We start from the raw sequence: 17102 nt of genomic DNA on the forward strand, positions 1-17102 counted from the left end.
TGCGTGCACGTCTGCCAAGATCCTGTCAAGCGTCAAACAGCGTCAAGTCAAATGCCAGTCGAGCACAGCCACAAAATGCAGCCAAAACACGTATGGCGTTAAAAAGGGAGAATTCCAACGCTGCTCTTCATTCCGGAAGGAAATGATCGCCGATCACCAACCGATGCATCATTTTTATTATCAGACAGATAATAAAATAACTCGTGTACCACGGATCTGTCCCGTCGTCAACGAGAGGCAGGGATGGAAGAGAAGAGGGCGGGGCATATTCCGGTAGAGGACAGGGACAGGGTGGGTTTAGCTTCTAAACAGATTGAGATTTCTTGAAGTTATTCAATCGTGTGAGGTTGCCAATTACGGTTGGTGGTATAAATCACCTGATTGAAGGAGGGGACGGAAAATGTACGCATCGTGTAAATTGATGTCTTCTCTAAACGATGCCTTCTCGTCCAGTGTAATTTATCATGGTAGCCCCGTTCCTAGAGGCATTACCCACAATTCCCTGAGTCATCTTCTTGCAGGAAGAAGCCATTATACGTACTGATGAGAAACTGCCAACCCCATTCAACGTGACGCATGACAAATGCGTCACGTGACGATGGTTTAAATCGGCCTTTACAGCAGCTCAGAGCGACAAGTGTTACCACTATGGACGACGAAGAGAGACCCTAAACGAAGCGAGACTCAACTCCCGGGGTCGTCAGGAACGTGCAACGTGACAGCATTTTCCAGGCATCGCTGGGCACGGCTGATTTTCGCCTCGAATGCCGTCCCGCTCGCTCAGTCACAACGAAGGGAATAACCGCAGCAATTCTGATCACTCTGTGCAACGCCGCCATCTTTCTTTAATTCCGGAGTCTGACCTAAACGTGCGAAAGGTCAACCTCCCCCTGACCTTTCGGATTCGTGTTTTTCATTTCATATAAAATGTGTTTTTATCAGCTCAAACGTCACCCCGGTAACCCAGTGGTTACGGTGGGAGCTCAGCCTTGGCCAGCAGCCACGGAACCATTTCAATTTGCGAGGGATAAAGCCGGGATTGGGCGCCTCAGAAGGGACATTCCAGTCGTCCCGTGCTCAGTGCCCCCGCCAAGCCCTGGCGTGGCAGCCATGGAGCAAGCGCGAGGCCTTGGCAGCAGCTTTGATTGCTGATAACGCTCCAGTCGATCGCAAGGGAGCGTGTGTGTGTGTGTGTGTGTGTGTGTGTGTGTGTCTTTAGTATGACTGTAGCGAGGAAACAGATCAATTTCTGTCTAGACCTCAGGCACCAATCAAACCAGTTGTCACGAAGCTCCAGCTGCCCTCTGTGCACCATCAGCAAGACATCCTCACGTTGCCAGATCTTCTTCACATGCAGCCGGCGAACCCGAAGACCCAGGTTCAAATACCACGTACTACCATTGTGTCCCTGAGCAAGACACTTAACCCTGAGTGTCCCCAGGGGGGGGACTGTCCCTGTAACTACTGACTGTAAGTCGCTCTGGATAAGGGCGTCTGGTAAATGCCGCAAACGTAAATGTAGGGGATCCTCTGTGTTTTTTTTTTTTAACCGCAGTTGCTCGGTAGTTGCACAGCAGTGGCATGTGTCAACTCTTCCCGAGCCGGTCACCACCGAATGTACATTAAGTGACCAGAGGTCCGAGTCAGAGTGCACTGGGAAAAAAGGGTCAGCTCCTGGTGTGAGATAATGAAGACATGTTGATTTTTACTTTTATCTCTTCCCCTAAGATGTCATTCCAGGATGAAACTAATTAATCCATACATTTTCAGCAATCAATTTCTCGTTTTTTTTTTTTTTATGTTAAATTTGTACAATTTAGAAAACAGCTTTTTTTATCTTTTGACTGACTTGAAAAATTCTCATGGCATTAAACAATGATGAAACTGAAATTGCACGCCTCACCGTATTGGAGGCAGACGGTATCCTTCACAAAGGTGAAAAAGCTTCCCGCCACAAGCCTCTGAGACGCTCCGCTTCCTTCAGGACGTGGACGGGCGGCGAGGAGCCGTGGAATCCCTCACCCCTCCTGATGCCATCCTCCGATCTGCAGCATCCTTAGGTTGGGTGGTCCCTCCTTCTCTCTCTCTCCCTCTCTGTCTCGCTCGCTCGCTCGCTCGCTGTCAGGCACGGTGCTCTGGCGCTCTGCAGCTGCTCGCTCTCAGCCTCTCGTTCACGTGCTGTAATCTCCCTCTCTCTCTCCCTCTCTCTCTCCCTCTCTCAGCCCCAGCAGGTATTACGTCTGTTAATTGATTGCTTAATTGCTGAGCATCTCTATTCCCTTCCTCCCCATATACATAACAGTGCCAAGGTCATATGGGGCAGTGGTGGCCTAGCGGCCCCGTAATCAGGAGGTTGCCGGTTCGAATCCCGATCCGCCAAGGTGCCACTGAGGTGCCACTGAGCAAAGCACCTTCCCCACACACTGCTCCCCGGGCGCCTGTCATGGCCGCCCACTACTCACTCAGGGTGATGGGTTAAATGCAGAGGACAAATTTCACCGTGTGCACCGTGTGCTGTGCTGCTGTGTTTCACGAGTGACAATCACTTCACTTTACTTTGTGTAGGGGCCGGTGGGCAACCTTACCTGCAAATACGGATTCTGGATTCAGGTTCTGGACCGCAAGGTCGCTTGAGGTTGCGTGGACGGTGCCTTGTTGCTACTGTACGGAGATTTTGCAGCTTGTACCCGCTTCACCCACAATACATCTGGAGATTGCGACGCGTACGTTTGAACGCACGTCCTTAATGCTTTAATTGTCTTCTTCTGAATTAGCGTCAGACCAATAAAATCCTGAGCCGTGAATGCACGTATTTTTACGATTGGCTGCGCTCTCCACAGACCGGTGGTTTAAGGAGCTTCGCATCATTCCACGTAACTCTCAGAAGTCTTTGAAGTGTAAAAGAGCGCTCGTCTCACGTCCCTCGTAGCAGGAGTCCACAGATGCACGGGGCTTTCATGAAGATAAGGAACGAGTGGGAATTCTTGCCTGGCTCCTTCATCTGCTCCGTGAATTTCTGTGTAAAAAATGTTCGAGGCCACAGGAAAAAGGATGTGTGTCAAATAAATCGTCCTCAACCGGTCCCCCAATTAATAATACATATATTGCAATTAACTATGAATTTTTATTATCGGCCCAACGTACAAATATTCACTCTTATTGTTAACCGAATGATATATTACAAATAAGATAAACTTAAAATGCAACATCTGTGTTTTGGGAGCGTATGGTAAACGTAGAAATCAAAAGCAAAAAGGAACGGATTATTGATTTCATGCAATAATGTAGCCGCTGTGAATAAATCACGTGACGGTGAATGCACAATGTCGTTTGATTTGGCTTTTGACAGGAAAAGCGATTGTTGTTACAGTTGCGTAGCAACGTCATACAGGCGTCCAGCTCGACGGGTAGAACTGTGATGTAAGGATATTTGAATCTGTAATCGTCTTTAAATGTCCCTGGCTAACTGTGGTGTGGAAATGAGTCAAGCTGCTCCTCTGCCGGCTTCGGCGAGGCAAGGAACGAGCATCTATCAGAACCAGGACTTTGTGACGTGCTGTGTTTAGGGCCCATCACCCTGAGCAGTCGTGAAAATCCGCTTCCTGGTCTGCTCGGCCACCACTGCCCCACTTTAAAATTAAAATCTTTAGAGTTGCGATGTATGTGAAATATCCAATGTCTTCAGACGAAGCTGTGTATTGTTTCTCGCTCAACGCATAGCTGCTTAGCTCGCAATAAGTGAATGGGAAGCGCCTTGTCTCCGTCATCAAATATTAGAGCAAGCTTTAGGTTTAAGAGTTAATGTTGAATTCTGAATTCTTTACTAAATGTGGGATCATTTCAAGACCAGTTTGAACCAGCTCATCTTAACATGGTTACAGTGGTTAAGATGACTGACCAGCTAGGGCAGTGGTGGCCTAGTGGTTAAGGAAGCAGCCCCGTAATCAGAAGGTTGCTGGTTCGAATCCCGATCTGCCAAGGTACCACTGAGGTGCCACTGAGCAAAGCACCGTCCCCACACACTGCTCCCCGGGCGCCTGTCATGGCTGCCCACTGCTCACTCAGGGTGATGGGTTAAATGCAGAGGACAAATTTCACTGTGTGCACTGTGTGCTGTGCTGCTGTGTATCACGTGTGACAATCACTTCACTTTAAGTTTCCTTGGCTTTGACCTGCAAGTACACACCAGCTAAGACTTAATAACATAGTTGAAAATAGTTGGATAGCTTGAGCTTAAGGTCTTAGTTTAGCTGGTCACACCCGTTAAAACAACCAACCAGCATGATCAGCTTAGCCTGACTGAGATGGTTAAGCTGGATGTCTGCAAGTTTGACCACAGGCAGTGGTGGCCTAGTGGGTAAGGAAGCGGACTGGTAATCGGAAAAACCGAACCATCAAGGCTCCACTTAGGTCCCCTTGATGAGGGTACCGTCCCCACACACTGCTCCCCCTGGCGCCTTTCATGGCCGCCCACTGCTCACCAAGGGTTTAAAATTACTTTGGTTTTGGCGGCATTGAGTTTTAGATGAGGGGCTGCCATCCAAAGGTGGAATGTCAGTTAGACATGTTGAGATTTTGGAAGCGGCATGTACATATGAGGGTGAAACAGAGCAGATGAGTTGCCGGCATAGCGGTGGTAGGATGACCCATGTGAGGAAATGTCCTCCCCAGGAACACATTTATATTCATCCAACGTCTTAAAAATTGGTCCATTTAAATTAGCCAGTAAGTTAACTGGATTGTGGACACTACAGACTTCACATACCTGCTTAAATTGACAACAAAAGGGTGGTAGTAGCCTAGTTGGTAACACACTCGCCTATGAACCAAAAGACCCAGGTTCAAATCCCACTTACTACCAGTGTGTCCCTGAGTAAGACATGTAACCCTAAATTGCTCTAGGGTGACAGTCACTGTAACTACTGATTGTAAGTCGCTCTGGATAAGGGCGTCTGATAAATGCTGTAAATGCAAAAGGCATATTAACTCAGAGAACTAGAGCTAAAGTGATCAGAATTAAACTGAGCCACAAGGGTCTCAACTGGTTTTGTAACCAGTTTTCACTGGTCACAGTTGGCAGGCGAGTTAAACATGTATATGCTGCATATGTTGCATATGTTGGGTATCGCTGGTTATCATTGGCTGGTTAAGATGGTTGCGAGACACAACTGAACATATGTATGCTATTTGCAGGTTTTGACTGGTTGTATTTGGTGTTTATTGGTAAATAAAACTGGTCAGCAATGAAAACTAAACCATCAGAACTACATATTATTTGGCCAGTAGCCTAGCCAGCCATCCCTGAGATTGGCCAGCATTCCCTGACCAGATGGTGGACATAATCCCTTCAATGCGTCCTGAGTTTGTCCCAGGGGTCTGCGGGCAACCAGTGGGGCATCTGTACCAGGGTTTCTGGAAAGTACAAATACATCGGTGGACCGGTCAGGGTCTATTATAGAGGCCTGTCCTTGCCTATACTTGCCAAAAAGTGAGCGCAAGGGATTTCTGATGGGTGTTCATCCGATAGGTAAGGCCAGAAGCCAAACAAGTCATGTCTCTTTCTTTCTTGTGTTTTTCAGGCATGAACTCAGCAAAATGTTGTCATTTGCACTTGCTCTATTTGTGTACACGGTGTTACGTCTCATGCTTAATTGAACAGGATTGATCGCTGAATGCCTGTCATCAGTGTTGGCTTATGGACGGGGTGGTCCGAGGCAGCTCTGCCAGAAACGGAGACAAAGCTGCCAATTAAAAAGGCCACACACAGCGTGACTGTGGTGGCAGAGACTGGAAGGGCACCAAGCAGACGATATATAATTCATATCATTACACTGACAGTTGACATTAATTATTATAAAGAAGGCAACATGATGGGCCACTTGTTGCTTATTTTTAACGTCTTACATTGTCTTGGATTCAACAGGTATGAGTCGGTGACACAAGTGGAATTTTGGTGAATAAATCTTAAGACTGATGGGTATTTTACGAAACTTACCGGTGTGGTCCTGCAGAACTGAACAGAACCAGAAACCAAAAAAAAAATGAATAACAATAACAGCACGCTTGGCTATCTGTGAACCTCCGTCTTATACTTCTTGTACCTGCAAGGCAGAAATGTTACGATTATTGTCAGGACGTAAATTTAGCTGTTCCTCTCTTCTTTTCCATCCCGTTTGTAGGCAGCGTCTCATCTCTGGGTCGTTTGAGTCCAAAGTAATTGAGTCTTATATAATAATTGGGCCATTACTACATACTGATTGGTGCTCCTATCAGTCTGCACTCTCCGTAAAGCCTCGTTAGAGCCAATTTAGCATCAGCGAATCGGCTGAGCACCAACCCATCGCTAGCCATTTGCAGCTCTGAAAGGAACATCTCGGCTGTGTGCATGTGGAATCAGACATGGGAAGGCCGGAACTTCTTTACAATCTCTATATAAGGATCCGAAATAAATACATTTTTGATTTATTTTGTTTTGTTACAGTGGTTGGGAATCGATAAGGGAATCGATAAAGAACCAGGTCGATAAGAATAATTGATAATTGCACCGATAATAATAATTGCCACCGATATCAATCATTTTTTTTATGATTCGTAACGGTGCCATACCTTAGCATATTGCCACCTCACAATGGCATGTGACGTCATTTCACGCGATACGGAGTCCGGCTGAATTGTTCAGTTGTGGTTCTTCGTAATACAGCATTGCCGTGTAATTGTCTGTATTCTCCAAATCAGGAGAAGAACTGAAAGGCGGACAAGTGATCTCCCTATGCCACGTTCGAACGTCTTTTGTCCCTAACAGCAAGGCAAAATAGAACAGAAGAGTCCAAAAATGTGCCTCAAACACAAACCTGTTCACACTTATGCCATCTGGCATAAGCAGGCCCTACTAAAACCTGCAGAACCTTCAGGTGGAGAGATGCAGCTTCTGTTTATCTGACCTTAATAACATAAAATGCCCCTCCCATCCCCAAAAGGACCAGCATGGCCTGTCATGGCTGCCCACTGCTCACTCAGGGTGATGGGTTAAAAGCAGATGACAAATTTCACTGTGTGCACCGTGTGCTGTGCTGCTGTGTATCACAAGTGAAAATCGCTTCACAATCACTTCACTTCACTTATCCAGAGCGACTTACAATCAGTAGTTACAGGGACAGTCCCCCCCTGGAGATGCTCAGGGTTAAGTGTCTTGCTCAGGGACATGATGGTAGTGAGTGGGGTTTGAACCTTGGGCTTCTGGTTCACAGGCGAGTGTGTTACCCGCTAGGCTACAACCACCCACATGTTGTTTTTTTTAAATATATGTATTATTGTGGCTCTCGGTATTTGTCGGTATAGAGCAAACAAAGAATTTCGCGGTTCGGAAGGCTCGATCTTTCCTCTTAATCCGAGCTGCCGCTGTTTGTGGATGCATTACACTAATAACTATGCTGGAGTGCTGCCAGCGCCGTAATTTTTCCCGAATTGATTCGAAATCACCACTGCTGCCGCTGACAGATCAAAGGCCGGTTCACGTCTCCTCTCCGGAAGGTTCCGTCTACATGTAAGAAAGTCGCAGTCGCTGGGAGAGCCTCAAGCTTCCGGGGTCGGCCGGTAAAATGTCCGAAAGCGCATGTACGGCCGGAGAACGTGGGAGCAGAACAAATGAAGTCCATCATGTCAAGAAATGTCAGAATATGCAGTTGCGGCCCAGGATTCTGTGTGAATGGAGAAGGGAACCTGAAAGCCACCAGGGATGGAATGTTTACATTGAAGGTGTCTCCTTTTCATTATTCCCCGCGGACCGCTGTTTCCCCAGCAACGAGATGGAAATTTAAAATGCATTTAGCATGTGGTTATGCTGGTGTAGATATGTGTGTGTGTGTGTGTGTTTCTAACCCCCCTCGGCCCCTCTCTGGTCTCCTCTTCACACATGCGACGTTCCAGATCAAGGGCTCTCTCAGCGTGATCAGCACGTAGGAACGCCCCTCTGCGCTGAAGGCCTGCCGTTAAGGGCTATTTGGTGGCAATGACGCCATTTTGATGGCGATAAGTGCACGTGCTGAGGGTGCGTTTCAGAAGGTTCTAATGGAGGACAACACCAATTACGGATTACAGCGGGGTCCAAGCCTTCATTAAGCTCTTTTAATGCTAATTTGTTTGAAGCGTGAGTTCCTTTTTTTGAGGCGGTAAAGAGTGGTCGTGAGTGACAGGCCCGAACCGGCGGGCATCGAGTTAATTGCAGCCGCGGCGCATTTTAGCGGCTCCCGTTTTTCAGCTTGAGGCCGGAAGGAGGCCACCGCGTGAAACGAACCTTTTTTCAGAGACTCTTACGAGAGGGAATGAATAGCCGACTTCAGCCTTCAGACACTTTTTCTGTATATTCCTTTTTAGTCTTCTAAAAATTCATCTCTCTTTTTTTTTGGGTTTAAAATAAAAAAGAGAAAATGGACTGTACTATCTATCGCTTGTGCAAAAGAACCTCCACCTTCTGCACCCTCTTTTCATGCACCACGGAAGCCCAATTGTACCACCTATAACAAATTTAACTCGGTGTCTCATAAGCCATGACTGCTTTTGAACTGTTTAATAAACTAATCATTTCTTATAGAGCTCATCATTGTGACTTTCTCACCAATGTATGGACATTATTGGTGAATAAGTTCTTATAGAGCTCATCATTGGGACTTTCTCATCAATGTATGGCCATTATTGGTGAATAAGTTCTTATAGAGCTCATCATTGGGACTTTCTCACCAATGTATGGACATTATTGGTGAATAAGTTCTTATAGAGCTCATCATTGGGACTTTCTCACCAATGTATGGACATTATTGGTGAATAAGTTCTTATAGAGCTCATCATTGGGACTTTCTCATCAATGTATGGCCATTATTGGTGAATAAGTTCTTATAGAGCTCATCATTGTGACTTTCTCACCAATGTATGGACATTATTGGTGAATAAGTTCTTATAGAGCTCATCATTGGGACTTTCTCCATGTTCCTCTCACCAATGTAGGACATTATTGGTGAATAAGTTCTTATAGAGCTCATCATTGGGACTTTTCTCACAATGTATGGACATTATTGGTGAATAAGTTTCTTATAGAGCTCATCATTTGTGACTTTCTCTCACCAATGTGTGGCCATTATTGGCGAATATTTTCTTATAGAGCTCATCATTGTGACTTTCTTATCAATATATTGCCATACTGGAGTTTTTTTCTTTTTTTTAGCCATAATTCCACTGAGACTTTATAGGGTTAAAGGTTTGACTTTTTCAGTTCTGCATCGTGACCCTTATCAGCCCTGGCGGCTGCGGAGGGAAGCTGGAGGAAGTCATTCGTTTCAGCCGAGAAGCTGCCGCCGGCCCCGTCCCGGATCACGCTCCTTCATCCGTCATGAAGCCACCGCTGGCCCCGGCGAAACGTGGCGACAGTCGCTCCATCAGCCGGCAAAGCACATTTACGGCTCCTGCTTACAAGGAAGAAAAAGCTCTGCCAAACTGAATGCAACGTTTTTTTGCGGCTTGAACATAAAACAGGGCTCATGTTCTGTATATTTGCACCCCCCTACCATATTGCAACAGTGCCGCTGCCGCAGGTTTGCAAGATTCCTACTTGACTTGAATAATTCACTGGTGACCAGTGATGCACTCTCTATTAAATTGTTGCAACCTGGTGTCTTCAAGTGAATAACTTTCATTCAAAAACTTCCAAAAATTATTAAACAGAACAGGAAAAATACATTTCAAAATATATATTTTTTATTTAGACGCCCTTATCCAGAGTGACTTACGATCGGTAGTTACAAGGGACAGTCCCCCCTGGAGACACTCAGGTTAAGTGTCTTGCTCAGGGGATACAATGGTAGTAGGTGGGATTTGAACCTGGGACTTCTGGTTTATAGGCGAGTGTGTTAACCACTAGGCTACTACCACAGTGAAGTTGTTGTCATTGTGATACACTGCAGCACAGCACACGGTGACACAATGAAATGTGTCCTCTGCATTCAACCTATCACCTTTTGTGAGCAGTGGGCAGCCATGACAGGTGCCCGGGGAGCAGTGTGTGGGAACAGTGCTTTGCTCGGTGGCACCTCAGTGGCACCTTGGCGGATCGGGGATTCGAACCAGCAACCTTCTGATTACGGGGCCGACCATTAGGCCACCACTGCCCCGTATGTTACCCACAAGGCTACTACCATTTAATGATCTATAATAATTCAATGATCATTTGGTCCACCAAGTCCCAGTGCCCTCAGAACTACCTCCAGATCAACACTGTAAAGACAAAGGAGCTGATAGTAGACTTCTGCAACCACCATCCAGGGTATGGACATTGAGGCTGTGGAGAGCAACAGGTACCTTGGTGTTCACTTGAACAATAAACTGGACTGGACACACAACTCTGGTGCCCTCTACAGGAAAGGGCAGAACAGGCTGTACCTGCTGTGGAGGCTCAGGGTCTTTTGGAGTGAAGGACCATCTCAGTGAAGACCTTTTTATGAATCTGTGGTGGCCTCAGCCATCTTTTATGGTGTGGTCTGCTGGTGAGGTAGCATCTCTGCTGGAGACAGGAAGAGACTGAACAGGCTGATCCGGAGGGCCAGGCTCTGGACCCAGTGGAGGTGGCGAGTGGCAGGAGGATTGTGGCTAAGCCATCGTCCCTGCTGGACAACATCTCCCACCCCATGCAGGTGACCCTGACAGCAGTGAGCAGCTCCTTCACAATGTGGGACGGAGAGATTCAGATGGTCTTTCTTTCCAACCGCTGTCAGGCTCTGCAACAGCTTTCTTATGTGAAATGTGTGTGTGTGTGTGTGTGTTATTTATATATATATAATCCACTCTGTACATTTTCACAACTATTTATTTATGTACATACTGATATTTTTATTTTTACAACTCACATTCACTGTTTTTTCTATTCTACGACTATTTATTTGCGTATTTGTACACTGAACTTTTATATTATACAGTTCACATAGTGTCTATGCTATTGTTCTTGGTGCTCTTATCTTCTACTGTTCACGTTCTGCCATGACAATGTAAATGTATTGTTTGTATTTTTTGTTTCATATTTATTCTAGAGTTATTGCTTTTTTTTGTGTACACACAGCAGAAAAGAATAGTTTACGACAACATTGTCTGAAGCACATTACTTACTTGTTAACTAAAATTGTTATCAAGTAAGTTAACAATTTTAATAATAGTAAAAGGGCATTTGCAGTGGGGGATCATGAAAAGTATTAACGGATAGATAGATAGGTAGATAGATAGATATTTTATTGAAATAAAAAAGAATCCAACTGAACGCTGTAATTATTATAAAATTCAAAGCATGATGTAAAATGAAATAAAAGTCCTGTAATATATAAACGGAGGATAGCCCAGTTATGGGGCGCACGTTGGTCGGCGTGGTCAGTCTCACACCTCGCCCGCCGCGTCCTGGGGTATGAACGACGAGGTGGGTTGAGGTTTCAGACACGTACAACCGGGGCGCGGAAGCCTTTCTGTGTTCTGAAGCGTCCTGCTGTAACCGCCAGTGGCACCCAGGTGTGTTCTGGTGCCGCAGCCCGGCCATCCCTGGCCTACGCGCGCGGCGCGGCATCAATTAAACGATACTGTTGCCACGGCAACCGCCTCGGAAGAGAGCCGTGGTGAGTTTGGCCGCGCTTTTAGCAACGCTGGTCCGCGCTGGCGCACTCTGCTAATTGCCTTGGCTTTCTCCAGGTCGCCACAATGGCGCTTAATGCTCGGGGGGCAAGTGTGCCACTGCATACTTCAGATTTTAGTGCCAGCAAATCGCTTCACCCGCATTATAACTTGCCCGTGTGCCCACGCCAGCTCGTGTGTTACTTAATGCTGTCTAACGTGTATAAAGGGGGCAGCGGGTTCCAACACGAATAATTTTCATTTACCCCCACCCACCCCCCCCTTCTTTTGGGATTAGGGCTTTGGCCGAGATATCAGTAACTCTTAGGTTATTCATGCTTCTGCCTTGTACATACGCTACGAGGGGATGTCACTGTCTGGTGACGGAGGTGAGCAGGCCAGGAAAACAGCCCTCTCATGTTTAGTTTCCATTTCAAGGTCTGGAAATGTCAGGGGGGCATGAACAAGCGACTGTAACCGAAGTCCCACTCAGAAACTGAATGCGTTGGAAATAATTTATTTTTTTTTTGCTCACTACACGATGGCCGTGTATGTCGTGCAGGGAGCGCAGGAGTGGCAACCAATTGCTGTTTCTCTCTCGCAAAACACATAGCTGGTTAACCCACAAGGAAAAGAAATGGGCTTTGATTGGCTTGTGTCGAAAAGTCCCAACGTGCCTCTGCTGACGTTGTAAGAGTGCATTTTTTTTTTTGCAAAAGGATGTGATTAGATCGATTTAGAATCGATTTGACAGGCCTTGTTAAACCTTTTTATCAATTTTTTTTCATCATTCATGTTCCTAGGGTGTGAAAAGTAACATGGCCGACCCCAGTGTAATAATCCTCTCATCGGGGTCTCTGAGTGGTGCTTCAACATCAGACGAACAGCTCATGATTTGGACATTTTACAGAAAATGAAGTAGACGAATAACGACAACCTCCTGAATCCTGTTTCAAATTGCAGGAACATCTTCTGTTTCCCTTTGCTGAAGGATCTGTTGGTTCCTTACCCATGTAGTGTAATCTAATACATTGTAATGTCCTGAAAACATCATTAGGCTCATGAAAATAAGAAAACAACTGGGGTCAAATTCCCTAGTGAAAGGGGAGGGGAAAAAGGAGGAAATCGGAGAAACCTGGAGGAGACCCAAGCCAACACGGGGAGACCATTTCAATCTCATGGTCACCGTTGTTCACTGGGAATGCGCCTCGACAAGCGGCTCAGGACAAAGGTGTTAAGCAACAGACACCAGGCACAGAATGAACTTAAATTAGTGGGAAAAGAGACAGGAGATGGAAGGAGATGGGTATTTTTTTAAACGCTTACCAAAACCCCTCCTCACCACCTTCCAGAAGCTCTGATATATATCTCTATATATTATCTCTCTCTCTCTCTCTCCACAGGTACCACGGTTAGCAGATAATCAGTGTCGTTCGCTGTAAAATGATAAGCTTGCGCTTGGTTTGATATGATGTATATCCAACGCATATGTCTAGATTTATATATGTCTATATGTCTATTTAGGTGTAAAATTATTCAATTTGGGCACATACTGATTATTTCTACTGGGGGGGTGGTAAAGGCATGGTGTTATAGCGCCCTCGTGTGGTCAAAAGGACACAGGCTTCTGGAAAGTTGGCCTGGTTACATCCAAAAATGTGTGTGTGTGTGTGTGTAAATTTCCTTGGTCGTAATGTATGTAAAATGCTACATAAAACCTAAGTAAGGCATTTAATGTGTACGGGCTTCGTCACAGATGATTAAAACGTGGATAATTAGTGGCGGGTGTCAAAATTCTCGCATTTGATGTAGTGGCTCATAATTGGTAGGTTGTTCCGTACCCAGAATTCCCGGCCTTTTGAAGCCTCGCAGGGCGCGTCGCAGGCCGACCACAAGAAAGCGGCCACACCGCACGGCGTGCCGTGAAAAAAAACGTTTTATTAAAACCGAGAGTTCATCTTGAATGGCGCTCGCTGAAGCCGGTCCGCCATTAAAAAGACGTTTTTAATAACCACTTCGAATAGATTATTACAAAAGACGAAAAGAAGTCACTTGGAACAGTTAAGACGGTTGAACACGTGTTCTTTTTTTTTTTGAAAGGGTTTATATCGAGCAGGTAACTTCACCGTTTTATTAAAACCGCCTCCAGGGGGCGTCGTGCCATAGAGGAGGTCACCCGGGACAGACTAGCAGCATTTGAAAGCTCGGGGGGACATTAATAACCGTACTGAGGACGAGATATCGTGCGTGCGGCGAGCGCGGGAGCTCCTACCATACCGGATTATTATATATAAAGGAATATTTTATACATATACATTTTATATAAAAGCGATTTCGGGTGTCTCGTCCCGAATTAAACGATACAGAAATGAATTTTTTTTTTAAGTCTAGGCCAGCGCGGGGGGTCCTTGTCCCCCTGCCACAGCAGCCCGGCGGCGGCGGCGCGGCGGCGGCGGCGTGCAGCGGTGGCTCTTGTACGTGCCCAGGTGGCGGAAGCTGCGGCCGCACTGCTGGCAGCAGTAGGGCGTGGCGCCGCTGTGGATGCGCTGGTGCGTGTACAGGTTGCCCAGCTCCTTGAAGCGGCGGCCGCACTGCGGGCAGGCGTACGGGCTCTCGCCGGTGTGGACGCGCTGGTGCCGCTTCAGGCCGGACAGCACCGGGAAGCCCTTGCCGCACTGCGGGCAGGGGAAGGGGCTCTGGGCGCCGCTGTGGCCCAGCCGGTGGCTCTTGAGGCGGGCGGCGTGGCGGAAGCGCTCGCCGCACTCGGGGCAGGCGAAGGGCTTCTCGCCGGTGTGGATGCGCTGGTGCTGCCGCAGGTTGCCCAGGTAGTTGAAGTGGCGGCCGCAGTCGGCGCACTGGTAGCCGCCGTCCGCCTTGCGCTCCTTGGCGGCGCGCGCCCGCTGCTCCTCCTCGCCGCGGCGCGCTGCTCTCGCCGTGGGCCGGGCCCCGGCGCCGGGTGCAGCACCTGACGTGCTCCTCCAGGCGCAGCGTGTCGGGGCACGGCGTGCCGCAGTACGAGCAGATGTAGGGGTGCGCGGCGAAGTGCTGGCCTGCGTGGGGGTCGCCGTCCCCGGTCGGGGAGCCCCTGGCGTCCAGGGAGATCCCCGCGGTGCCGGTGTGGGGCGGGGCGGGCTGCGCGGCGCCCTCGGGTGCTTCGTCGTCATCGTCCTCCTCCTCCTCATCGTCCTTCTCGTCCGCGGTGGAGCGGCTCTCGCACTTGGCGTCGGCGAAGCCTGCGTACGTAAACAACATACACGCGTTACATAATAACCTGTAATAACCTGTAATAACCTGTAATAACCTGTAATAACCGCTCATTTTCTGCTCTAGTATCGGCAGCGAAAGGCATCCAGACATGTTGAAAATGACCTCGATAACCAAACTACGCATTTTGTCAATACCTGTCACTCCGTTGTGTACTTGTGTGTGTGTGTGTGTATAGTAGTAGTATAGTGGTAGTAGCCTAGTGGTTAACACAGTCGCCTGTGAACCAGAAGACCCAGGTTCAAATCACTTACTACCATCGTGTCCCTGAGCAAACACTTAACCCTGAGTGTCTCCAGGGGGGGACTGTCCCTGTAACTACTGATTGTACGAGGCTCTGGATAAGGATGTCTGGTAAATGTCATAAATGTAAAATATGTGTGTGTGTTTATATATATATTTATATATATATATAGTGTTCACACATACACACATATTCATGTATCCACTCTGTGCATGTGTAGATAAATACATATACCTATTTAAGTTTACATATATAAATTGTTTCCAATACATACATCCATATTTTGTGTTTCTGGATTGTACAGTGTACATTTTATACTTTATTGTTCTTTTTATTATTTTTTTTACCTTTGTTCTATCCACTTTCTGCCGTGACAATGCAATTCTCCCACTTGTGGGACTAATAAAGGTTTATTATCTTTTCTTATCTAAATCTGGTAGTAGCCTAGTGGGGCAACACACTCGCCTGTGAACCAGAAGACCCGGGTTCAAACCCCACTTACTACCATCGTGTCCCTGAGCAAGACACTTAACCCTGAGTGTCTCCAGGGGGGGACTGTCCCTGTAACTACTGACTGTAAGTCGCTCTGGATAAATGCCGTAAATGTCGACGCACCCTTCATCTCGGACGGATAGTCCTCCTCCGCGGCCATCCACTCGTACTCGTACATCCTCTTGCTGCCGGAGGGCAGCATGCTGAAGATGTCCTCCGAGGCCGCGTCGCTCTCGCCGCCGTCGGCCCACGGCTCGCCGTCGAACTCGGCGCCGGCGCGCTGCGAGTTCTTGTCCTTCATCAGGTAGTCGCAGATGGCGTTGATGTTCTCCTTCTTCACGCCCGGGGCGCCGGCTCGGCTCTTCTTCGGCTCCGTCTTCCGCCTGCCCGCCTCCTCCAGCTTCGCCTTCAGCGAGTCGATCTCGCTCGTCTTCTCGCGGAGCTCCATCTTCAGCACCCGTATGCGGACGCTCACCATCTTCCGGATCTCGGACAGCGCCGTCTCCAGCACCACCGTGATGTTCCTGCCGAGGTGCTCCGTGATGTCGCTCACCGAGCACAGCAGCTCCTCGTCGGGCTCGAACTCGGGGAACGCGTCCCCGGCTCCCGCCGCGTCCATCGCGGAGGAGGAGGACGGGCTTGTTTCGGGTAAAGTCTGGCCCCTCCTGCGACTCATGGCCCGAAGGAAGCTCTCGCCAGGCGCCTGGTCCCCGTCGCGGCTGCCTGAGATGATGGAGGAACGACCAGCGGACACCACCGAGCTCCGGCGGCGCCGCCGCCGCCTGCGTTCCCGTCCGGCGCCCCCTGGCGGAGCCTCCGGGAAGCAGCCGTCCACCCAGGTACAGTACAGGCCGAAAGTCTGGACGCACCTTCCCATTCAACGCGTTTTCTTTATTGTCATGACCATTTACGTTGGTAGATTCTCACTGAAGTCACCAAAACTATGAATGAACACATGTGGAGTTATGTACTTAACAAAAAGTGGAGACCCGACCTCCACAGTCACCGGACCTTAACCCCATCCAGATGGTTTGGGGTGAGCTGGACCAACAAGTGCTAAACACCTCTGGGAACTCCTTCAAGACTGTTGGAGAAGCATTTCAGGTGACGAGAGAATGCCAAGAGTGTGCAAAGCAGTAATCAGAGCAAAAGGAAACCTAGAATATAAAAGCATGTTTTCAATTATTTCACCTTTTTTTGGTAAGTACATAACTCCACATGTGTTCATTCATAGTTTAATGTCTTCAGTGAGAATCTACCAACGTAAATGGTCAAGAAAATAAAGAAAACACATTTGAATGAGAAGGTGTGTGTCCAGACTTTTGGCCTGTACTGTATATGCTTTTCTAATTTTTAGATTTTTTTTGTATTCATTTAATTAAATACACAATCCTAACAATAACGAATTACCATGACAACAACCCTTGTAATAATTCTAAACAATAATTAAATAACAAACAAACAA

General features: G+C 47.6%; 1 protein-coding gene across 1 annotated transcript; it reads right to left on the bottom strand.

Annotated features, from left to right (window-relative positions):
• Positions 1–14024: 14024 nt before the first annotated feature.
• On the bottom strand, positions 14025–16403 carry znf16l (zinc finger protein 16 like). Its single transcript, XM_028973007.1, is given in 3 exon segments — positions 14025–14601; positions 14603–14870; positions 15761–16403. Coding segments are annotated over 3 exon segments (1398 nt in total). The 5' UTR covers positions 16314–16403.
• Between the last annotated feature and the right edge of the window lie 699 nt (positions 16404–17102).

The sequence above is a fragment of the Denticeps clupeoides genome, chromosome 1 (genome assembly GCF_900700375.1).
Source record: "Denticeps clupeoides chromosome 1, fDenClu1.1, whole genome shotgun sequence".
Lineage (NCBI taxonomy): Eukaryota > Metazoa > Chordata > Actinopteri > Clupeiformes > Denticipitidae > Denticeps > Denticeps clupeoides.